The sequence below is a fragment of the Alosa pseudoharengus genome, unplaced genomic scaffold (genome assembly GCF_046254945.1).
Source record: "Alosa pseudoharengus isolate Yale_2024_CS ecotype anadromous, Long Island Sound unplaced genomic scaffold, YU_APseudo_1.1 YU_APseudo_1.1_scf_15, whole genome shotgun sequence".
NCBI classification, from domain to species: Eukaryota; Metazoa; Chordata; class Actinopteri; order Clupeiformes; family Clupeidae; genus Alosa; species Alosa pseudoharengus.
This window is the reverse complement of record NW_027468620.1, coordinates 15,621,083-15,647,180: the sequence shown is the minus strand read 5'-3', so window position 1 is coordinate 15,647,180 and position 26,098 is coordinate 15,621,083. Positions and strand designations below refer to the sequence as shown.

Below are 26,098 nucleotides of genomic sequence, written 5' to 3'. Positions count from 1 at the left end.
CAACCGAGCACTAGCGCCACAGCTTTTCTACGGAATTACGGAATGTGAACTAGTGAACCCTCCTTTATTCATGTTTTTTTAAATGCTATTTCAAAAGAGAGAAAATTGACAGGGCCTGTGCTGTGCAGCTGTCTAAGGTTTGGATTGACATATTTATTCTGTCACTAACCCAGACAGCTGTCTCCGCATGCTTTAAAACCACCTCCATCGTGGCGGTGCCAAAACACTCCGTGGCAACACGTCTTAATGACTTCTGTCCAGTTGTACTCAACCCCATCATTATGAAGTGCTTCAAGAGGATGGTCCTGGCCCACATCAAGACCTGCTTACCACCATCACTGGACCCCTTCCAATTCGCATACCGTCAGAACAGGAGCACGGAGGATGGCATCTCTACTGCACTTCACTCTGCCCTGTCCCACCTTGACAATAGCAACACCTATGTGAGAATGCTGTTCATTGACTTTAGTTCTGAATTCAACACCATCATCCCCTCCAAACTGATCAGCAGACTCAGTGAACTGAGCATCAATACCTCCTTCTGTAACTGGATTCTGGACTTCCTAACCAACAGACCTCAGTCTGTTAGGTTAGATAACCACACCTCCTCAACCATCACCCTGAACACGGTGTACCACAGGGATGTGTGCTGAGCCCTCTCCTTTAATCCCTCTTCACTACGACTGCACACCTGTACATAGCTCTAACACCATTACCACCACGCTATGGTGATTGGTCTCATCAGCAACAACGATGAGACGGCCAATACGGGAGGAGGTCCAGCACCTAACATCGTGGTGAACTGACAACAACCTGGCTCTCAACACCAAGAAGACCAAAGAGCTCATTGTGGACTTCAGGAAGTCTAAAGCTAGCACACACACATATTCTCATCAATGGGACTGAGGTGGAGCGTGTCACCAGCTTCAAGTTTCTGGGTGTCCACATCTCTGAGGACCTCTCTTGGACCCTCAACACCTCTATGCTGATCAAGAAGGCTCACCAGCTTCTCTTCTTCCTGAGGAGACTTAAGAAGGACCACCTGTCTCCTCACATCCTGGTGAACCTCTACCACTGCAACATTGAGAGCATCCATACCAACTGTGTCACAGTTTGGTTTGGCAACTGCTCTGCCTCCGTAGCAAGTTAACACAGCTGATCAAAGAGGCAAGAAGGACATAGGAGCTCTGTTCTATTCTGAGTTGGTAAAAACAAGTGATGCTACTGAAAAGAGGTATACTGTATAAGCTGTGTAAGACATGATGCTTGTAGTTGGCTTCGCGAACCCATGCTCTGTGTTGGATTAAAGCTACACCTTCTGCAGTATCCTGTTGCTTTGTCACAATTCTTCTGATTGCGAATAAGTTAAATATAATTTGACACCACAATCATGGTATAGCCTAGGCCTATTTCAGATAGATTGCTGCTATGTCTTGTCTGTTAACAACTCATTGTCATCATCGTGAAGAGCGTAGGTTATCTCGCGGTTATGGAAATACCATGCACTATGCCATTTATATAGCTAGAATAATACATGTTTCCAATGATATAATGTTTCTATAGTACAAAATGTTATTTCACTCTGTTTTTATGTGGGTAAGGCCACCACACATCCAAATAACTGCCCTGCAGTGTCACTGTCTCACCGCCTCACCTGCATAAAATATAGTAGCCTAGGCTATAAACACAGATATGTGTGCATTTACTTAGAATACATGGCCTGCTGCCTGGTCGGAAGGACAGCTTCATTCGTCCCTCCATAGACATTCAGCAATAGGGCTGTTTTGCATTCATTACAAACAAACATGCAATGTGAAAGTCTGGGATTGGGGAGAGCACTAATATGCCTAGTCTAAGCTACTGAATAAGCATGAAGTCGAACCTTTAGATGAAAAACACTCTTTAATAATAGGCCTACTATAAATAAATAAACCGCTAATGAAGTTACGTTTGACCATCGCATTTATTGCTGAAAGTAATTGGCTGAGCAACGGAGGTTAATATGTTCTATGTTTTGTCCAAATTATGTAGCTATGTCTATCGTTGTTGCATTTGAAGAAAACTGGAATATTTCATTCGTCCTCCTTTTTAATCGTCCCGGTTGAGAACGGTCATTCTCTCTCCAAACTTCTCAAAATGTTGAGTTTAATGTCGACACGTCAAGATTAAAGTTGATATGATATTTCAACTTTATTCTCGAAATGTCGAGTTTAATGGCGACATGGCGACTTTAAAGTAGACATGTCGAGTTTAATCTAGTCATGGCAAAAATATTTTTTTTCTTCATGTGTGGCCCTAATACTCGTCGTAGAAGCCGTAGAAAGGACACACCACCATTGAAAGACATTTAAAAAGTAAGGTGTATTTGTATAGAGCACCACTCAACATAGGTCAACCAGGTCGATATGGGATATATCAAACTGGTGCCTATGATAATTGAATCCCAGTTTACTTTAAATGTTGCTTTCACAGTCATCCAAATTAAGAATTCCACTCTGCCATGTGTAACGATGAACAAGTGATGTAATGAACAACTCAAATGCAACTCAAAACACTTATGAATGGCAACATATGTATTTATTTCGTTTCCCTGGTTTCCCTCTAATGACATTCTCATAGAGGTTCCAGCATACAAAGCATGTAAGCAACAATGACAAAAAAAAAATAAATACAAAAATCACTGAGGCTGACTGAACTATAGCTGAACTAACCAAAGAACATTACAACAAGAGTCCCAAACTTCACCCCATCACTTTGTTTCCTTCCCCAAAGACACAGGCCACTTTGGTAAAGTATTGTCTGCGTTTGAGAGATCCTAGTGATGTGGCACATAATTTAGTTCCTCATCAGTTCTCATGAAAGCCTGCCTTCTGCCTGTTTAACAATAGCACAGTCACAACCCTGATACATGAAGCTTTTGTCAGGTGTCCCTCTGCTTATTTGCAAATGGCTGCCTTGACAGTATACCGGTTTACACTGTCAGTCTTGTGGATGATTCTTACTAGTCTATGTGGAGCCAAGGTAATAAAAGACCCGGGAGATTGCTTAGAGGTATAGTATCATGTCTCGTTCAGATGGAATAAATAGTGCCTAATTCTGTCTCAATGTATATACATAAACTTTAAAAACTCTCTCTTGTTTTCAGGTCATCCCCAGTCTCCAATACTCATGCTTCAGGAGAAACCTGAGCTACATACCAACCAGTATCCCTCCCTCCACACAACATTTGGATTTCAGTTTTAATTACCTCACAACACTGCAGAGACACATGTTCCCGAGATTGCCATTTTTACAACATCTTGATCTCACAAGGTAAAAGGAGATCTTTGTTTTACTTAAAGATGCCCTGCCACACATATTTCATTACTTTGTGGTAATGTCTGAAGTTCTACCATGGACTCTGTAACATTCTTTGTTGAAAACACGTTACCTTGTTTCAAGCCATTCTTGCGTGGTACTTAAAGCCTGCACGAAGACTCAGCTCAATTTGCGCCAGTTCTCATTAATATTCAACAAGCTAAGCTGCTTGACTCTAATTGGCTAACAGCTAGTAGGTTTCGTCCATAACATGACAACTAATTTTAACTTCATGGCATGAACTTAGCTTGGCTAGCGAGTGCTAGCATTGTCTAAATGTGCATAAATAAAACCTGCTAGGCTAGCGAGTGCATTAAACCTGTATAACATTAGACTTTCTAGCGCTGACAGTTTTAGTTACGGACTGCACTGGTCGTAGACTGCCGCGATGGTAGCTGTTATCAACTAATTTTAGCTTCATGGCATGAACTTTGCTTGGCTAGCGAGTGCTAGCATTGTCTAAATGTGCATAAATAAAACCTGCTAGGCTAGCGAGTGCATTAAACCTGTATAACATTAGACTTTCTAGCGCTGACAGTTTTAGTTACGGACTGCACTGGTCGTAGACTGCCGCGATGGTAGCTGTTATCAACTAATTTTAGCTTCATGGCATGAACTTTGCTTGGCTAGCGAGTGCTAGCATTGTCCAAATGTGCATAAATAAAACCTGCTACGCTAGCGAGTTCATTAAACCTGTATAATATAGTAGCACTTCCTTGAGTTGACAATAACGTTTTACTTAGAGGCACTGGTCGTAGACTACTGTGATGGTAGCCTACTGCTCCAGGCTTCAACAGCAACCTTTTTGCGAAGCCTGTAGCATTGTTCCAAAAAATAAACTGAAGCCTTTTGATCCTCAAGTCTGGGTTCTTGGGCAAAATGCATTGTTGAAGTTCTATTCGTGCATAGCGCACAAGTCCGTTGGCATTCAGCCATCCTTGCATAGGCCTACTAAAACTGTCATAGAGCTAAACGAATTTTGTGGGCATGGTCTCAACTGGGCGAACTCATGAATAGTAATGAGCTCATCAATTCCACGTCAATCTGAAGAGCTTTTGCAATTGGCCTAATTTCTCTGCTTATTTCTTTTCAGTGGCTAGAGCTGACAGAGGAGGTAGCTGTTTGTTTTTACATTCACGACATAACAGTAGCACAAACACATATTGACCTAACATGATAAAAAAAAATGCAAGTGAAAACGGTTTTGTGTGGCAGGGCACCTTTAATTCCTTAGGCAGAATTATACTGATGCAGAAATATACACATTGACAATGCGGATTTATGCACACTGTGAACCAAATTATGTGTTTTCATGGTTTAAAATGGTGGTTTAAATTATTGTTTTCTGCTTTTCTTTTGGACAGATGTCACATACAAAACATTGACAATGAGGCCTTCTTTAATGTAAGGAATTTGTCTGTTTTGGTTCTCACTGGAAATCCACTCAAATATTTTGGAAGAAGCAGCATTAATGTTTTGGAAAAAATACACAAGCTTGTTCTAGTAGAAATCGGTCTGCTTTCACTGGATAGTCTGAATTTACAGAATTTAACAAGCCTAAAGGAGTTGAAACTTGGAACAAACAGAATATTATGTGTGGCCCTTCCAATGTATAGTGTCACTTTCAAAGGTTTCACTTTACTGGACCTTCATGGAAACAACATATCTGTTATCAGAGCTGATGACACCTCTGTTTTGCGTCAGATGGGTAGCAATGTAACTTTGATATTGTCCAGAAACCCTATATCCTTCATAGAAACAGGAGCATTTGCAGGCCTTTATCTTAAAGAGATCAATCTCTTTGACACCTTCATCTCGTCCACAGTTGTTAGAGATATTACTGGAGGTCTCAGTGGTTTAAACGTGATAAGATTGAAAATTGGAAATTTCGAGGAAAGCACCTGGCAAGAAACAGTAGGCCTACCTCTAGATTACATTTGTGTCATATACTTTCAAGAGATATATTTACATCAATCTAATCCTTCTCACCTACCAAGTCACATTCTTCGTTGCATGGCTAATTGTTCAAAAATCTATCTGAGTCGAGTTGTATTAGAAACTTGGGAACATTTTCATTTTCAAAACCTCAAAGAAATGATTGTGGTCAATGGAAAAATGTTCACCCTACCAGGACTCCAACTCTCTCACCAACACAGCTTAAGAAGACTAGTCATCAATAACAATTATCGCCTTTTAGTATTTCAAAAATTAGTTGATTTACCCAGTCTTGAGTACCTTGATCTAAGTAGGAATGTACTGACCATAGATTGTTGTGATTTAGAATTTGTTGGCACTCCTAATCTCCGGTATCTAAACCGGAGTGTGAATTCAGCTGTAACAATTAGAATATTTGGACTTTTAAATCATCCAACTCTTGAAGTATTGGATATCCATAACACAAAAGTAATGTAGCGCCCCCTAGCCTGTCTGACTATTAGTGTGGAGTGCGCTCCCCGAATTCCTATGTGTCGAGAGATCTCTCTCTCTCTCTCTAAGCTTAATTAATGCTCTATAGTAATTCCCTAATTATTATTTGTTTGTTAGCATTTACAGCTATTTTAATACCTACCCTAATGATAGCTTGTAACCTAATGCAAATTTATATCAATACAGTATTACACTATAGACAGCTAAGTTAAAGTAAAGCACTAAAGGTCTGCAGCTATCTCACTTAGTTAACTAAAGATTAACTTTTTAAATGGCTATCAATACAATAAGTGCAATAAACATCAACTAAATTGTCACTTCTCAATCAGCATTTATAAACACTTTTTACTTTAAACCAGGCTACTTTGAACTCAATAATATTATCTTACCTTAAGTATCAAAATCATAAAGATCGATCATAAACCCAATGTAATGCAAGTCTTCAACAGAAATACATTTAAACTATTTACTGAAAAAATATAGTATGCACATACAGTTCAAATATCAGAAGTGCAATTCAAAAAACACAGTTCAGTCCAATGACCAATTATGCAAACAACACATTAAATTACACACAGTTAAAGCTAAGCCGGCAAATTACTAAATGGCAAATAGAAAGAATACCCAGACAGTCAGAGGAGGGAGGACACGTTGCAGGCCTGTATCGTGGCTTGGGAGCGTAGAGACCTCAAACAAAATGGTCGCTTCGCGCCACTGTGCAGCAAACAAAGAAACTCACTGCTGTAGTAGTGCTGGTCGTTGTCGTCGTCCACGCCGCGGCAACGCGGTGCTGGCGATGCTGGTGGTTGAAGACGTCTTCCAACAGCTTAGCAGGGGATGATTCTGGAGATAAGTGCTTCTAGTCAAAGTCAAAGTCAAAGTCAAAGTCAGCTTTATTGTCAATTTCTTCACATGTTCCAGACATACAAAGAGATCGAAATTACGTTTCTCACTATCCCACGGTGGAGACAAGACATATTTTACCAATTTTAAGTCCACAGACAAACATAACATTCAAGTAAACAAAAAAGTAAGTAAATAAGTAAATAAGAGGGCACATATAATGAAAAAATAAGAGCAGCAAAATTTGGTTGAAATTGTGCATAGACAGTCAATAAAATAAAATACTAGTGCAAAGTCAGGCCAATAAGAGGCTGAGGTAGTTCTGTTTGACCTAAGTAAGAAATAAAGTGGCATAGTGGTGCAAGTTATGTAAGAGCAGCAGAAGTGTTGTGTTTTCAGGACAACAACAACAAGTTGCAAAGTGTACAAGTGTGCAAGTGGAGTGGTGCAGGCGGCCATTGTGGGTCCAATGTCCAGGATGTTATGTAGCTGAGGGTGGAGGGGGGAGAGGAGGGAGAGAGTTCAGCATCCTAACAGCTTGGTGTATGAAGCTGTTGGTGAGTCTGGTAGTGCGGGAGCGCAGGCTTCTGTACCTCTTCCCAGAGGGCAGTAGATCAAACAGATTGTGAGCGGGGTGACTTGCATCGCTCACAATTTTGGTCGCCTTGCGGGTGAGGTGGGTGGTGTAAATGTCCTTCAGGGAGGGGAGTGAAGCACCAATAATCCTTCCAGCTGTGTTCACTATGCGCTGCAGGGCTTTCCTGTTGTATTCAGTGCAGCTTCCGCCCCACACAGCGATACAGCTGGAGAGGATGCTCTCAATGGTGCCTCGGTAGAATGTGGTCATGATGGCTGGTGGAGCACTTGCTCGCCTGAGTTTCCGCAGGAAGTACAGGCGGCGCTGAGCTCTCTTCGCCAGTGATGCTGTGTTGGTGGTCCAGGAGAGGTCTTCACTGATGTGCACCCCCAGGAATTTGGTGCTGCTCGCTCTCTCCACCACAGCACCGTCGATGGTCAGTGGCAGGTGTTGGGTGTGACCTCTCCGGAAGTCAACAACAATCTCTTTGGTCTTGCTGACGTTCAGCAGGAGGTTGTTGTCCCTGCACCACGTGGTCAGATGGTCGACCTCCAACCTGTATTGAGTCTCGTCGCCCTTGGTGATGAGACCCACCAGAGTTGTGTCGTCAGCAAATTTCACTATGTGATTGTTGCTGTAGGTTGCAGTGCAGTCATGCGTCAGCAGGGTGAAGAGCAGCGGACTGAGCACGCAGCCTTGGGGGGCCCCTGTGCTCAGTGTGATGCTGCTTGAGGTATTGTTGCCAACACGTACTACTTGAGGCCTCTGACAGAGGAAGTCCAGTAGCCAGTTGCAGAGGTAGGTACTGAGTCCCAGTTTGTCAAGTTTGCAGATGAGTTGTTGTGGTATTATGGTGTTGAATGCAGAACTGAAGTCTATAAACAGCAATCTCACATATGAGTCTCTTTTTTCCAGGTGGGTGAGGGCTGGGTGGAGGGCAGAGCAGATTGCATCCTCTGTAGACCGTTTGGCTCGGTATGCAAACTGGAAGGGGTCCAGGGTGGGGGGGAGAATGGATTTGATATGTGACATGACAAGCCGCTCAAAGCACTTCATGATGATGGGTGTCAGTGCCACAGGGCGGTAGTCATTGAAGCAGGATGGAGCAGTTTTCTTCGGCACAGGTATGATGGTGGCAGCTTTGAAACAAGATGGGACGATGGCTTGCTTCAGGGAAGTGTTAAAGATGTCTGTGAAGACATCCTTAAGCTCCCCTGCGCAGTCCTTCAGCGCACGACCAGGGATGTTGTCTGGACCTGTTGCCTTACGGGTGTTGATAGCAGCAAGTGTCCTCTTCACGCTGTCGGCAGAGAGGCACAGGGGCTGCTCATGTAGAGGGGGATGGGTCTTCTGTGGGCAGGTGCTGTTTTGTGCTTCAAAGCGAGCAAAGAAGCGGTTCAGGTTGTTGAGCAGAGGGATGTTGCTCTCGCAGCTCTGTGGCGCGGGCTTGTAGTCCGTGAGGGCCTGAATGCCCTGCCATAGGCTTTGTGCGTTCCTGCTGTCTTTGAAGTGGGTGGTTATCTTGTGAGTGTATTCCTTTTTTGCTTCCTTGATGCCACGGGACAGGTTGGCTCTTGCTGTTCTCATGCCAGCTTCATCCCCAGCTCTGTAGGCTTTGTCTCTGGCCCTCAGCAGCCTGAGGACATCCCCTTTCAGCCATGGCTTCCAGTTAGCCCGAGTGATGATGTCTTTTGTGTGGGTCACATCATCGATGCACTTGGTGATGTAAGAGGTTACAGTGTCTGTATACTCCTCTATGTCTGTCTGGTTGTTGTAAGTGGCTGCCTGCTTAAACATTTCCCAGTCTGTTGTGTCAAAGCAGTCTTGAAGAGCATCGGAGGCTCCCTCAGGCCACACTTTTACCTGCTTGCGAACCGGTTTGTTCACTTTTACCCTTTGTCTGTATGCGGGCATTAGCATAACAGTGATATGGTCTGAAAGTCCAATGTGGGGGAGGGGGGTGGCTTTGTATGCTCCTTTGTGTGTAGTGTAGACCAGGTCCAGGATGTTATCTCCTCTTGTTGGAAAATCAACATGCTGGTGTAGCTTTGGAAGTACAGTTTTAAGGTTAGCATGGTTAAAATCTCCAGTGAAGATGGTGAAACCGTCTGGGTGTGCCGTCTGTTGTTCACTGACAGCCTGGTACAGTTCACTAAGAGCCGCGTTCTTATCGTTGTTGTTGTTGGTAGGCGGGATGTATACTGCGACTAGCAGAATCGCAGTAATTTCCCTTGGCAGGTAAAAAGGACGGCACTTTATGATCATAAACTCTGCCAGTGGTGAGCAGTGTTTGCATACTACTACAGTGTCCCGGCACCATTCTTCACGGATGTAAACACAGATTCCTCCTCCTCGTGATTTACCTCCCTTTACAATGGCCCGGTCTGCTCGATAGCATGCTAGCTGCTCCAGTTGTACAGCAGAGTCCGGAATGTTGTCATTTAACCAAGTCTCAGTGAAGACAAGCACACAGCAGTTACTTACTGTCCGGTTCGTTGATCTCAGCAGTCGTATGTGATCCATTTTGTTGTCCAGTGATCGTACATTTGCCAGGAGAATGGATGGTATGGCTGGGCGAGTTGGGCTGGCCGCTAGCCTGGCCCGGACGCCTCCGCGCTTGCCCCTCTTCTGCTTCCTCGCACACCGCTTCCGACGCTTTCTTTCCGGGGGAGGAGTAGCAGGCGAGTCCGGTGTTGTTGCAGGCCGGAGTAGTCCGAGTTCCTTTAGCGTCTCTGTTGCAAAGTCCAGAACGCTGCAAAACTTGCTTTTGCAGATGTCAATTAAAAACTGTCTGCTGTACTTGTAGTACGACGTAGTAAGACGAGACGAACACGTAAAACTTTCGGACAAACACTTTTTAAACGAACAAAACACCGTACGGTTGGGACAGAGAGAGGTCGCTGCGTGTGTACGCGCCGCCATCTTGGATTCTTCAGACGATGCACAAAAGGGCAACCGAGCAGGCTACTCACTGGCAAAGTCCTTGTAGCTAAATCGTGCTGACTAGCCGTCCACTCTTTCTCCTCGTTGAGAACTCTAACCGAGTTTTTCACAACCATAAACTATCACACTACAAACTTATCCAAATGTATGTAACTCACTCTTCGTGCCGTATACAAGTACATTTAGGCTACTATCACACGCATTAACTTGGTGTTTTACCAATTTCTAATGTGGCAGTACACAGCGCAGTTCTCACTCGTGTCTCTCTCTTTGTCTCCGGTCTCCTCCTCCTCACGTTCATCTTCCTTCGTGACCTCTCACCCCGACTCCTGATTGGATCTTTCTTCCAGGTAAGTAATTTTTAACTAACTTAATTTTTAATACAAGTATACATAATTTAAACATTTTTAACAACATGAAATGTACATTATAAAGAAAATAACCAAAATGAAAATAGTAGTTTTAGGAAATAGCCTAAATTCCCAAAGGGCTACATCCTCCCCTTACTAAATGTCTAAATGTCCTCATTAGACACTAAAACCTCTTAACACCTTAACTCTAATTGTTATTAACTCCTATTTAAAGTGTTAAACCTTTTTATATACACTATGGACTTGGTACCCAACTTAGTTTTTACCTAACTTAATGACAATGCCTCTATGAACTATTGTTATTGGGTGCTCACTGGCCTTTCCAGGTTCGTCATAGGTAAGTCTTAATACTGGTCTTACTTGTCTTTTCTCTGTTGTTCTTGGTCTTAGTATTCTATCTACTTTTGGTTTGGAGCTCAGTTTCTCTTTTGGTGCACAGACAGGGGTTCTCCCAACATCCATGTCCGTTTCAAATTCAGAGTGTTCTGTATCTGTAACTTCATGACTTTCCGCGTCATTTCTGTCTAGCTCACACTCATCTGCTGGACGATCAGGACTGGAGTCTCTGCCATCTTCATCACCTGAGCTCACAGGATCTCTGTCAGAAACTTCTTTCCTGCTCAGTAGACGTTCCACGTAGTCCTTGTATGGCCTGTGTGGTCTGTCATACTCATCGGATGATGAATCTGTCATCTCTTTGACCTCTTCACTGTGTTTTGACTTCTTCGGTCTTTGTGTCAGTCTTGTTGAACGTGTTCTCGGTCTAGCAGGGGCCTCTTCACATGCTTGATCCTCTGGCATCCTTACTGCATGCCCAATAGGTAACAGGTGATCGCGATGGATGGTCCTTACACTTCTGCCTCCCTCAGGTCTTACACGGTATACAGGTAAGTTTGGTAGCTTTCTTACGACCACATGTGGCAGTGAACTCCATCTGCTCTCAAGCTTGTGTTTCCCTTTTAATCCCAAATTTCTCAGCAGAACACGATCTCCCTCTTGCATGTTTTGAAAACTAACTTTCTTGTCATAGGCTCTCTTGTTGCGTAGGTGGGTCTTGTCTGCAGCTTGACTCGCCAGTTGGTAAGCTCTTTGCAGGTCACGCTTCAAGTTTGCCACATACTGAAAGTGGTTTGCGTCCTCGTTCCCATCACTTGACGTTCTGAAGCACAGATCTACTGGGAGTCTTGCTTCCCTACCGAACATCAAGTAATAGGGAGAGTATCCCGTCGCATCACTCTTGGTGCTGTTATATGCATGAACTAATGAAGCTACATGCTGACTCCAGGATTTCTTTTTGTCTTGGCCTAAAGTAGCCAGCATAGAGAGCAGAGTCCGGTTGAAACGCTCCGGCTGGGGATCCCCTTGGGGATGATACGGAGTCGTTCGAGATTTCCGAATACCCAAGATCATCAGAAGTTCCCTTATCAACCGTGACTCAAAATCTCTACCCTGATCAGACTGAATCATGGTAGGCAATCCGTAGTGTACGAAATACTTCTCTACCAGGATCTTTGCCACCGTCAAGGCTTTCTGATTCCTAGCCGGGAAAGCTTGAGCGTATCTGGTAAAGTGGTCTGTCACAATCAGTACATTACTTATGCCTCTGCTATCTGGTTCCATTGACAAAAAGTCAATGCACACAAGGTCCATCGGACCACTGCTGACAATTTGATGCAAGGGAGCAGCTTTCTTACAAGGGGTTTTGCGTGTTATGCACCGTCCACAATTTCTGACATATTCCTCTACATCATTGGCCATCTTTGGCCAGTAGAATCTAGCTCTTAGGAGGTCAGTGGCTCTTTCTACTCCTAAGTGGCCCATGTCATCATGTAGAGAGTGCAACACCAACTTTCTGTATTCCGCAGGCAATACAAGCTGTAGTGCCTCCTCTGCAGCTTTCTTACTTGCTCTATACAAGAGTCCATCTTTCATCACTAGTCTGCCTACCTCCCTCTTCATCAACAGCATCTCAGCATCCACATTTTTGTTACTAGGCCAAACTCCTTGTTTCACAGCCTCGATCACCAGCCTGATTACAGAATCCTTCCTCTGGGCTTCAACCAAATCAGCCTTGGACAGTTGTTCCAGAGAGCTTAAGTGTAGCTGTGACGGAAAGACATACACATCAGGGATACAGGATGGCGACGCTCCTAACTGTTCCACGTATCTGGGGGACGCATCAACTTGCACCCGTCGGCATATGGATTTCACAACATTCTGCGACATACTATCCCATTCACCACACTCTGTGACGTCAGCTATGTTGCGTGACAATAGATCAGCATCTATGTTGGCTTTTCCGGGCCTATACTGTACATCAAAATCGTAGGTGGCCAAAGCAGCAAGCCAACGATGACCAGTCGCATTGAGCTTGGCAGTGGAAAGAACATAGGTCAACGGATTATTATCGGTGCGTACCGTAAACCTGGCTCCATAAAGATAATCGTGAAATTTATCCACGACTGACCATTTCAGCGCAAGGAACTCTAACTGATGGACAGGGTATCGCTGTTCTGGAGAGCTCAACTTTCTACTGGCAAAGGCCACAGGTCTTAATCCTTCAGGATATTCCTGGTACAGTACCGCACCAAGCCCTTTGAAACTGGCGTCGGTGTGCAAAACATACGGCTTATTTGCATCAGCAAAGGCCAACACAGGTGCATTAATCAGACACTGGATGATGCGCTTGAAAGCATTGGTACAGGACTGGTCCCATCTTTCATTGAATGGTTCCGATTCTTTCAAGTAGGTCTTTGTCTTGTCCAGGTCTTTTTTCTTTCCACGCTGTGTGGGTGCATAGCCCTTTGTCAGTTCGGTGAGTGGCCTGACTATTGAAGAGTAGTTCGCTATGAAGTGTTGGTAATACCCACAGAACCCTAAGAAAGATCTCAATGACTTTAAATCTGTGGGTTTAGGCCACTTAGCAACTGCTTCTATCTTTTCAGGGTCAGTGGCAACGCCATTGGCAGACACAATATGCCCCACATATTTGACTCTTGGTTGACAAAATTGACACTTGTCAAGGGAGAGTTTAAGCCCTACCTCTTCAAGTCGATCTAACACCCGCAGGAGGCGCTCTTCATGCTCTTCCAACGAACGTCCAAAGACAATGAGGTCATCCAAGTATACCAACACCTGGAGAAGATTCATGTCACCCACAGCTTTCTCCATCAGTCTTTGGAACGTCGCAGGTGCTCCGGTAATGCCCTGTGGCATCCTTTCGAATTGGAAAAATCCAAGAGGACAAATGAAGGCAGTTTTCTCCTTGTCCTCATCTGCCATAGCAATCTAGTAATAACCGCTGCGCAAATCTAGGACAGAAAACCACTTACTGCCAGACAAGCAATCTAATGCATCATCTATGCGCGGCGTAGTGTACTGGTCAGGAAGCGTACGACTGTTGAGTGTCCTATAGTCAATACACATCCTAACTCGCCCGTTCTTCTTTCTGGCTATTACAATAGGAGATGCATACTGACTACGTGACTCTTTAATAATTCCCGCCTTTAATAACTCTTGCAAATGTTTTCGGACGTCGTCTATGTCAGCTGGAGCTAGGCGTCTGGAACGTTCCCTGAACGGCCTCTGATCTGTCAAACGGATATGATGTTCTACATCTTGGGCCAGACCAACATCCCATTCATGCAAGGAGAACACACTAGCTCTCTTGCACAGCTTTTGACGCAGTTGCTCCTTCCAATGACTGGGAATGGGCGAGTCGCCAAACTGAATCAATTGCGGATCTAACTTGGTTGGAACATTCACAGTCGCCTTGTCAGTCTTAGGAGATGGCATAACTGGATCGGCATGGCATAGCTGACCTAAGACGGTTCCCACTGGGATGACTGCATCTCTCAGTGACTCATTCTGGATCAGAACAGTTAAGTGATCAACATCTACGGCTGTAGTGGGCACAACCATGGGCTGCAGCAGTACACCAGACGGTAATGGAACAGTGGGTGAGGCCTCGACCATCAGCATGTCTTTATCTAAAGGAGCCTTCAACTCTACTTCGCAGATGGCACAACACTCGCCACCAGGAGGTAAGGTAAGGGAGCCTGGCCCCATCCATCTCACGCATCCCACTTCATCTTCTCCCTCATCGGTTGACTGGTTTGTGGGCAAGACTGAGTCCTTTGCGTTAATGCCGAGTGTCTGTACAATGTCCACTCCTGCTGTTTCTTTGCACAGTCTAGCTAACCTCTGGAATATATTTGCGTTTGTGCCTAAGATTATAGGAGTCTGCTCAGGACTTTGGGGACTTGGACAAATCAGAGCTAAGACAGAAATTGTCTCATTCGTGCCTGTGATCTTCTCTGGAAACTCCATATCCACAACTACATATCCAAGGTATGGGTAACTTGAGTCGCTCAAACCCCATATGGCCAAACCAGATACTGGCTGGATCGGGACATCAGGTAAGTGACACTTGTACCAGGTCTCAAAGATAATGGTGACTTGTGAGCCACTATCAAGAAGTGCATCACACTGTTGGCCATTTATCTTTACAGGAACGATGGAGGAAGGGCCAATCAATCCTGGTGGAATATCTCTTTTCAGTGTGATCGCCTCACTTTTCTTAGCTGCACACACAGTACTGCTGCTCTGTGTTCCTTGAGAAGATGTCTCACCCTGTTTAGCTCTTCTTAGAGATCGTATTAACTTCTGGATAACTTTAGTCTGATTCTCTGGGTTTCTACATTTGGCAGAAAAGTGTCCATTTTCGCCACAGCGATAACAGAAGTTTCCGTCTGAGTCACTTGTTTGTTGTCTGGTTTCACTCTGTGCAGATCTGGCTGGTTCTACTCTCAACACTGCAGCTGGAGCATCAGACACTTTTGACTGTTTGGCTGTCATCTGATTTTGCAACTTTTTCAATTGTTTTTTCAATGCAGCTACTTCAGTATCAGCACATGTCTCAGGAGTGGGCACTTTTGTCAATGAATCAGGTTCCTTGCTATCTGCTACTGTGTGGCAAGGTTGATTTGTCATAGAAGTAAACATTGACTTTAGTTCTTTTATTTCTAATCTCAAAGTCTGAATATCCAACTGTCTACTATCCATATCAGTGTTTGCATGGACTCTCTGCACAGATGACTTCAGCTTCATTCTGGAGGACTCATATTCCTCTTCATTGCGGATCTCGCTCAAAAGTTCAAGAAAGGATGGAGGACTTTCCTTCCGTTCTCTAAGCTTAAGCTGAACCAACATCATGTCTGAGTGTATAGCACCTCTAAGCAGCTGTTCTACCCGAGCACGATTTGCACGGTCAAGTGGAAAACCTCCACGACGGACCATTTTGGTCATAGACAATTCTAATCGCCTCAAGAAGTCAGACAGTTTTTCCTTTGGTTGCTGTTGAAGCAGCCGAAAAGCAAAATACAGGTCGTCACCTGTCTCAGCAGAACCAAAAGCACTTTCAATGGCCTCTAAACATTGAGCCGGACTAACATCAAGGTCAGCGGTCCGAACAGCCTTCACCACCGCCAACGCAGGACCCTTAAGACTTTCCATTATGCGACGCCTCTTCTCCTTGGCAGAGCAATCACTCTCCTCTACCATAAGGCGCGCATGTTCTAGCCAATGCTCAAACGACTCTTCCCCAGTTGGGGTCGGCAACGTTCCAGAGAACAGCCGCAAACGACGGTAACTGCTATTTTCGCCTGACGGTTTCTCCACCTTTGCTAGCAAATCACCCACTGCACGAATAATAGACTCAGCCGAGCTACCATTTCCAGCATTCCCCAATAAACTATCCAGTGGGCTCTGAGCATTTCCACTAAACCCAGGACTTTCAGATGCCATCACAATCTTCCACGTCTCTGTTCCACCCGTAGGCATTACTTCAGAGGGAACCGTACTAGGCTCTACCTTCTCTTTGCACTCACATAGAACAGTTAAACGGTTTAGTTTTTGATTGAATGCCCGCCCTCTCACGCGCACTCGACCCAACACTTTGATGGTTTCCATGGTTGCTTCAATCTCTGCAATCTCAAGTCCTTCTGGAACAAGCACCATGACGGAATGTGCCTCATCCAATCCCTCTCCACGGCACCATGCTTTGAGCTCTTTCACTAATTCTGTATGCCTACTCTGAGTCTCCATTTTCAAAAAGGCTTTTATTTTACTATTCAATAAGCTGAGTATCTTATTTACTTTTGAGCGACTAATAAAATTGCTAAAGGTGAAAAAATAAATTATCTGCTAATTTGAAATCACTAATTACCTATTTCAGCACTAATTAACCCATCCCGGACGAGCCCCCATTTTATGTAGCGCCCCCTAGCCTGTCTGACTATTAGTGTGGAGTGCGCTCCCCGAATTCCTATGTGTCGAGAGATCTCTCTCTCTCTCTCTCTAAGCTTAATTAATGCTCTATAGTAATTCCCTAATTATTATTTGTTCGTTAGCATTTACAGCTATTTTAATACCTACCCTAATGATAGCTTGTAACCTAATGCAAATTTATATCAATACAGTATTACACTATAGACAGCTAAGTTAAAGTAAAGCACTAAAGGTCTGCAGCTATCTCACTTAGTTAACTAAAGATTAACTTTTTAAATGGCTATCAATACAATAAGTGCAATAAACATCAACTAAATTGTCACTTCTCAATCAGCATTTATAAACACTTTTTACTTTAAACCAGGCTACTTTGAACTCAATAATATTATCTTACCTTAAGTATCAAAATCATAAAGATCATAAACCCAATGTAATGCAAGTCTTCAACAGAAATACATTTAAACTATTTACTGAAAAAATATAGTATGCACATACAGTTCAAATATCAGAAGTGCAATTCAAAAAACACAGTTCAGTCCAATGACCAATTATGCAAACAACACATTAAATTACACACAGTTAAAGGAGAATTCCGGTGTGATTTTGACCTAAAGTGTTTTGAAACATGATACCGAGTGTGAACGTATGTCTCATAGCCCATCTCGGCTTGTCCCCTGCACTCCGAAATCTGGCGCTAGTTAGCCGATGCTACCAACAAGGCGGTCAATGGTGGTGCCTCGGCATCGGCATAGCCATGCAAATAAATCACTGTTTTACACCATTTACGAGGCTCAATGTATCTCCACACTTCATTGGTAGACTTCTGAGGGCCCTGACATTTAAAGCGAGACATTGAGAACTTTGAAAAAGCACTGGTAGTTTACTTACAAGACGATTTATACAGACAGTACCTTCACGAAGTTTAGCGTTTGCAGCCATCTTGAATTTAGTCACGATAAGTCTAAACGCTACGTAACGCTAAACTTCGTGAAGGTACTGTCTGTATAAATCGTCTTGTAAGTAAACTACCAGTGCTTTTTCGAAGTTCTCAATGTCTCGTTTTAAATGTCAGGGCCCTTGGAAGTCTACCGATGAAGTGTGGAGATACATTGAGCCTCGTAAATGGTGTAAAACAGTGATTTATTTGCATGGCTATGCCGATGCCGAGGCACCACCATTGACCGCCTTGTTGGTAGCATCGGCTAACTAGCACCAGATTTCGGAGTGCAGGGGACAAGCCGAGATGGGCTATGAGACATACGTTCACACTTGGTATCATGTTTCAAAACACTTTAGGTCAAAATCACACCGGAATTCTCCTTTAAAGCTAAGCCGGCAAATTACTAAATGGCAAATAGAAAGAATACCCAGACAGTCAGAGGAGGGAGGACACGTTGCAGGCCTGTATCGTGGCTTGGGAGCGTAGAGACCTCAAACAAAATGGTCGCTTCGCGCCACTGCGCAGCAAACAAAGAAACTCACTGCTGTAGTAGTGCTGGTCGTTGTCGTCGTCCACGCCGCGGCAACGCGGTGCTGGCGATGCTGGTGGTTGAAGACGTCTTCCAACAGCTTAGCAGGGGATGATTCTGGAGATAAGTGCTTCTTCAGACGATGCACAAAAGGGCAACCGAGCAGGCTACTCACTGGCAAAGTCCTTGTAGCTAAATCGTGCTGACTAGCCGTCCACTCTTTCTCCTCGTTGAGAACTCTAACCGAGTTTTTCACAACCATAAACTATCACACTACAAACTTATCCAAATGTATGTAACTCACTCTTCGTGCCGTATACAAGTACATTTAGGCTACTATCACACGCATTAACTTGGTGTTTTACCAATTTCTAATGTGGCAGTACACAGCGCAGTTCTCACTCGTGTCTCTCTCTTTGTCTCCGGTCTCCTCCTCCTCACGTTCATCTTCCTTCGTGACCTCTCACCCCGACTCCTGATTGGATCTTTCTTCCAGGTAAGTAATTTTTTAACTAACTTAATTTTTAATACAAGTATACATAATTTAAACATTTTTAACAACATGAAATGTACATTATAAAGAAAATAACCAAAATGAAAATAGTAGTTTTAGGAAATAGCCTAAATTCCCAAAGGGCTACAGTTTGAAAATGACCGCAGTGATACTATGGAAAATCTTAGGTATTTGAAATATCTGGACCTATCCTATTCACAAATTACATTTAATACCAAACTTTTTCATGGCTTGAGCAGTCTGAAAGAATTGAAAATGGCTGGTAACAGCTTTGCAAAAGGCATTTTTAGCCAATTATTTTTAAATCTCACAACTTTGGAGGTCCTGGACCTTTCAAATTGTGCCATTGAAAACATACCCTTAAATTCTTTCCATGATCTACATCATTTAAAACATTTGATTTTTAGTGGGAACAAATTGATCACAATGGACTTTCTCACAGGTCCTAGTTTATCGAAACTAAAGTATTTGCATGCAGATAATAACTACATAGCTGGCATCTCTCCAAGCGTTCTTCAGAATATCCCTGCGGATCTTTCGGTATTTGATTTGTCCTTCAATCCCATAGAATGTTCCTGTACTCAGACTGAATTTATTTCCTGGATTATTAATCATCAGTCAGTTCTAAAAGATCCTCAACTAATGTCATGCAAATCCTCATCCATGAACTCCAGAGTGATTAACTTTGACCCCACACACTGTGTTCACAGAAACAGAGTGATAATAACTGTGTCCATATTAGCAGCTGTAACTGTACTCCTATTGTCTGCATTGTTGTATAAGTACCAGTTCTATATACATTACTGCTTCATATTGCTAAGAGGCTACAGAATGTCTAGACAACAAGAATGCTCTTATGATGCCTTTGTGATCTACTCTAGCAACGATGAAACCTGGGTGTTGGATGAGCTTGTGGAAAACATTGAGAAAGGACATCCTCCAATTCAGCTTTGCCTGCATGAGCGAGATTTCCAAGCAGGGAAGTCGATTACCTCCAATATAGTGGATGAAGGCATCATGGGTAGCAGGAAAGTCATTGTGGTGGTGTCTCAGCACTTCCTAGACAGCTCCTGGTGTCAGTTTGAGTTTGAACTGGCACAATCCTGGCTTGTGTTGAGGCGAAATGCCAGCATCATCATCATCATTCTGGAAGATGTGGAAGATAAGAAAATAAAGAGACTGTTTGGACTTTATAAGTATCTGAAAAAGAATACCTACCTTAAGTGGAAGGCGAATGCACTAAGCAATACGCGGTTCTGGGCACGTCTCAGAAAAGCCATTATTGCTAAGAACTGAAATTTGTACTAACTTTGACTTACAAATGCTTGAGTCATAGTAATCTTGCCAAACTAACTTACATAGATTAGACAGGTTGATAGTTGTTGATCTAAGGGTGTGTTTGTTTGTTTTGATCTCTTTTTGATTTTCATTGATAACTCATTCAAGAGACTTCCATACATCTAAAGCCACCTCTTATCTAAAATGATGCATGTTTTCACTGTTTGTTTTTTTGCCATGATTATTTTTAAGACTGAAATGAAAATGTTACCCTGATGCCTTATTTGTGATGGGGAGAGGTTGGGGTAGGATAGTAAAGACTCAGTCCTTTTGAAAAAGTGCATACAGTATAAAACACTCTATGATTAGATTAGATTAGATTAGATTAGATTCAACTTCATTGTCACTGGGCAGAGTACAAGTACAACCCCAAATCAGAAAAAGTTGGGACATTGTGTAAAATGCAAAAACATAAAAATAAAAAAAATAGAATTTGCAAATCTATAAATCTCGAAAACCCATATTTAACTGCTAACAGGACGTAGACAACATAAAAAATTATGAAAATTATCATGGATGTTCATTTTAAATTTGATGGTAGCAACATGTTTCAAAAAAAGTTGGGACAGGGGTATATTTACCACGGTCTGGCGTCACTTCTTCATTTAACACAATTCTGTAAATGCACCTAACCCCTCACTGCTCCCCGAGTGCCGCTGTAGCAAGCAGCTCACTGCTCTGGGTTAGTGTATGCTTCACCTCACTGTGTCTTCACTGTGTGCTGAGTGTGTTTCACTAATTCACAGATTGGGATAAATTTCCCTCACGGGATCAAAAGAGTATATATACTTATATACAGTATATACAAACGGAATTGCACATTTTGATTTGTCTGACCACAGGACATTTTTTCACTTTACCTCAGTCCATTTTAAACAAGCTCAGGCCCAGATAAGACGGTGGTATTTCTGTATCATGTCTAAATACAATTTTGGCTGTTGCACGGTAAAGTTTACACTAGTATTTCTGAATTGAGTATCAAACTGTGCTCATAGACAATGGTTATCAGAAGTTTTCCTGAGCCCATACAATGATTTTCTTTACAGAAACAGGACTGGTTGTAATGCAGTACCATCTGAGGTCCAAAAGACCATGGCCATCCAATATTGTTTTTCAGCTCTATCCCTTGTTTGCAAAGATTTCTCTGGATTCTCTGTTAATATTTTAATGATATGATGTACAGTAGATGATGAACTCCTAGCCTAGAAATCTAGATTGCACCCTAGCGGCAGCCAATGTAATTTGCAGCCAGGGTAGTCTAGCAACTCTCGGTTGGCTTGCGAGCTGGAAAAATCAAACTTCGATCAGGCCAATCACATTGTGCATAGTCGGTTGGCGGGCTTAAAATGAATGCATGAATTCCCTGCTACTTGAAAACAAAGGCTAATAACCTCCCCAAATACTTCAGATGCATTAAAATTACATTGTTTCATCATTTGTCCACACTTTGAATGAATGTTCTGAAACTTCTCAGGTTAATAGATATTATGATTATGATATCCAGACACCCAATAGGCCTGCCTAGCATAGCGCCACCACCTGGCCAAGCAGTAAATGTGCCAGAAATGAGCAATGCCTTAACTGATTAATCTGAAACTGGATATCAAGATTGTGATAATATTCACATCTGTAATTCACATGCCTAGCATAGTGCCACCATCTGGCCAAGAAGGAAATGTACCAGAAATGTACCAGAAATGTTCTATGCTTTGAATGATTGATCTGAAATTTTCCAAAATATTGGATACCATGATGATGATATCCATAACATGCCTGGCAAAGTGCCACCAATTGGCAAGACAAGGAATGTTTTTTTTTTTTTTTTTTTTTTTTTTTTTTACTTCTGTTGGATATCACATCAGATTAATCAGATTAGGTGCATATGACATCCAGACACCCAATATACCTGTCTGGCGTAATGCCACCAGCTGGCCAAAGTCAGAATAGTTTTTGGAAATTGTTAACAAAATATTAGTTAATATAAATCTGATGATATCCACATCCCAACTACCAACCTGGTCTAGCGCCATCAGCTGACCAAACAGGATATGTGCCAGACATTGACAACACCTTGGTTAATTGGTTGGAAACTTTCAAAAATACTGGATATTATTATTATGATAGTTACATGCCTAAATAATAAACCAACTGGCAATAGAAGTTTTTTTATTATTATTATTTATTTTGGATATTGATATCAGATTCATTAGATTAATTCATTTTAGGTGCATGTCAACTGTTATCTGCATTGCACTGCATATCACAAAATATATACATGTAAATGAATTACTTGGAAGCATATCATTGTACCCTACATATTTGTGGTGTAGCGCCACCTATTGACTACCATCAGTGTAAAACGTCAAACCCAACAAAAGGTGAGTAAGTGCTTCCAATGTATAAAACATGCAAAAACAAATAGCACATACATCAGACATTTGCGTTTGACAAACGCACCACATGTCGGTGCATTGTTGGACTCCGAAATGTCACGGGTCGCGGTACGCAGGTGCATCTGGCCCGCCATTTGCACTTGCGGCTATATTTGCAAATGAATTGGGTTTCGCAGCAAAGTCAATGGTTTGTAGCCTGGTCCTACCAGACTCTCGTACATTTCATAATGTACAGAGAGTCTGGCCACTTTCCATTGCCAAGCGTTAACTTGAAGGCAAGTACTCTGTTGAAGTTTAAAACTATTGGATCTGCCCAGAGCCACTCTGGATCTGCCATAACCAATCGCTAACGTTTGGTCGTGACGTATGTCTGGCTCAAACTAGCGCACAACCTCAACGTCATCGTTCTCAGCCACTCCCTCTGTTCGCTGATTGGACCTGCAGATTTTTGCAGGAGAAAACCCGCAAATATACCGCAGACCCAGACGACGTACTGAAGGGAAATGCAAATTGAGTGGAAGTACATAGGAGGGCGGAGCCAGGCTAAATGGTTTGTGTCTAGACCACAGATCCCACTGAGGATCACTGAGTCAGTGCTCACTCGCCTCAGCACTGTGAACCTCCTGAGATGGAGCTCTGCTGAAGGCCATGGTGCAACACCACACAAATATATAATTAAATAAATCTCATGAATTAACATGGATGAAAAGATCTATTTTATTTCATATACACAGGAGAGGTGTTATTTCCTAGTGCTATAGGTAGGGGATTTCCCAGAACGACCAATCAACAACCAAGCCTATTCACCATCAAAAACAGAGAGTGGATTACAGCATCAGACAGCTCCCAACAAACAGTCCCTTGTTGCAACTTTAGGCACATGTTATTCTGTATGTGGTTTGGCCCACTGCACGAAAGGAAGTTTGACATTAAGGAAGATTGACGTCATGTCTAAACCTCTCACATATCTTTGCTTGAAATGAAACACATCCTAAAGGCAGTTATACAGTTGTAAGTATTAATGTCACAGCGGAAAAGCATCTAAATGGAAAAGAGTTCTCAAAATAGCTTATGCCGTCTGACTTATGTTCTGTTTTCTGATAGTTTACAAAACATGTTATGTGCAGGCTGGTACTGTTTGCAAAATGTTCCCCTAAGTATAAAGTTAATTTGAATGAGTTAATAAACTAGATGTACCGCATAGTGGTACAAAATATGACCGCCGCTGAGTCCTGTACATCCTCTTGGAGAAAATTAATTACTTGTTTGTCTCCATCTCCTACTCCATCCCCTACTCTTGCAACTTGTATGTGTGTGAGTGTGTGCGTGCCTGTGTGTGTGTGTTTGTATGTGTGGATGTGTGTGTTTGTGTGTGCATGCATGTGTGTTTGTGTGTGTGGATGTGTATGTGCATCCGTGTGTGTGTGTGTGTGTGTATGTCAATTTGTCTTCATCTCCTATAGAGCCTAACCGATATGGGATTTTGAAGGCTGATACCGATTTCGATATTTGAGTTTTTCAAAAACTGATAACCGATATATCGGCCAATGTAAAAATGTTCTCCCATAACATCGAGTTTCCTAATGAAACACTCTTCATATACAGTAATTTATTTGTTTTAAGAAATAAAAGTGTATAGAATAGAAAGAATAGTAAGAATAAAATAGGTCTTTGTTCTGTGATAACCACATTGCCACAAATTAACCTACATTGTGAGCAGTTTATGGTTAATGACTATCCCTTTATCCAAGCAAAACATTTTACAAGTATGATCAGTTACTTTACTTTACTTTTAGCCTTTATAGCCTAAACCATGCTCTTCCTTACTTGAAACACCTTTCTTGAAATGCAAGAAATTAAAGACCGAAACTAGGGTGTAGTAGTGGGTGTTTGGGAATGAATGTTATCTCAGATGCTTACATTTATTTCATGTAGACTTTTTGTGGTCCTAATGCAACATTTTGCAAAGCACTGACAGGGCCACCAAGGACTCTGAGCGAGTCAACAGCAGAAAAACCTAGCAAGCAGAAATGTCCCAGCCCGGTGTTTAGGATGCATCATAGACAAGTATCTTCAAGTTCCATGTATATCTTCCTCAGCAAACCATCACATTATCTCCTCCTGTCTATGTATTTCCTCCACTACCATTTTCCTCTTTTCTCCTGCAGAAGCCTTGCTCCACAAGGGTTTACTTACGTCCACCCCTGGACCCCCGTGCCCATGCTGCACATGGCCCATTATATCCCTATGCCTCAATGCGGATTGAGCTTGCTTAACTGCCGGTTCTGGGTTCCACTTCCTCCCTGCATTAACTGTGGGTGCAACTCTCCTCACCACTGGGTCCTTGGACTGACTGAGTAAGAGTAATTTCCAATCTAGCCTTAGCGTACTTAAATTCCTCTGTCAGACTTACTTATGTGGTCGGATTCAGAGAAGGTAGTTTACTTCATTGAACTTACTGTTCCTTGGGAAGACAGAGTGGAAGAGGCCAATGAGCTGAAGAGAGCGAAATACACTGAAATAGCAGAGGAGGCAGCCAAGCGAGGTTGGAGTGGACGATTAAGGCCTATTGAAATTGGCGCACAAGGGTTTGTGGCCAGACCTGCTATTGGCTTGCTGTCTTAATTGGGCATTTGTGGACAAAGTCTAAGGCAGGTGGTTAGTAACATGTCCTTGGCAGCAGAACGAGCAAGCGAATGGTTGTGGGTAAGGAGAAGTTACCCTTCCTGGGGTGCAAGCTACTGTAAGGTAAGCTAACTGGCTCATTTGTTTTGTGTTTGTGATGGACCATGCTTAAGTCGATAGTGGTTGGTTAGGGTTTTTAGGGTTATGGTTCAGTCCACATCAACGGGATGGACCAACCTAACCAACCTAGACCATGCCTAGGTTGGTTAAGAGTATTTGGATATTTTATTGTGGTAATATGGTGGCAACATGGGGCGTAAGCTAAGGTAAGGGAAGGTAAGCGGTGAGCGGCCCAATGCAAACGTCATTTCTGTGCTCTCAATCATGATTGTTACAGTTGTGATAACAGTTTTATTCACCACAAGATTATTTTTCACCCCTCAGTTCCTGTATTTACGCTCTCGATTCCTGAATCTGCGCTCAATTTCATTATTTATGCACTCACAAAATTAAGGCAGCTAACTCACGCCATAGAATCAGTCAGTAAACACTGGTCGTAGTGTTATCCAGTTGCGTGCAGTGATATTTTTAAACGCATGCTTGGTGCCGCCCCTCGAATTGGGCACTTTTCATAGTCAGACCCTAAATCTTTCTAGATTTGGATTGGTCTGGATTTATAGGCTAGCCAAACAAATCCATGAATGATTAAGAAACATCAGAACAACCCTTTTGAACAATGCGCCCAACTTCTGATCACAAAATTATGCTGTTTAATTAGCGAATGTGGACTTTAATACTGCGTCGCTGACCAGTTTTTCAGATTGTTAAATTAGAGCCCAATATGGTCTGGGTATACCATTTCCCCAATGTTAGCAGGGATGAACTGATAATGGAACATAACCAATCATAAAACTATATTTGATATGGACAGATTTCATCCATCCACAACAAAG

General features: G+C 42.7%; 1 protein-coding gene across 1 annotated transcript; it reads left to right on the top strand.

Annotated features, from left to right (window-relative positions):
• The first annotated feature begins 2,941 nt into the window (after positions 1-2,941).
• On the top strand, positions 2,942-20,085 carry LOC143124769 (toll-like receptor 4). Its single transcript, XM_076286475.1, has 5 exons — positions 2,942-3,021; positions 3,146-3,312; positions 4,722-5,474; positions 11,047-11,141; positions 18,911-20,085. The coding sequence occupies exons 1-5, from the start codon at positions 2,947-2,949 to the stop codon at positions 20,083-20,085; spliced, it is 2,265 nt and encodes a 754-aa protein (XP_076142590.1). The 5' UTR covers positions 2,942-2,946.
• The last annotated feature ends 6,013 nt before the right edge of the window (positions 20,086-26,098 follow it).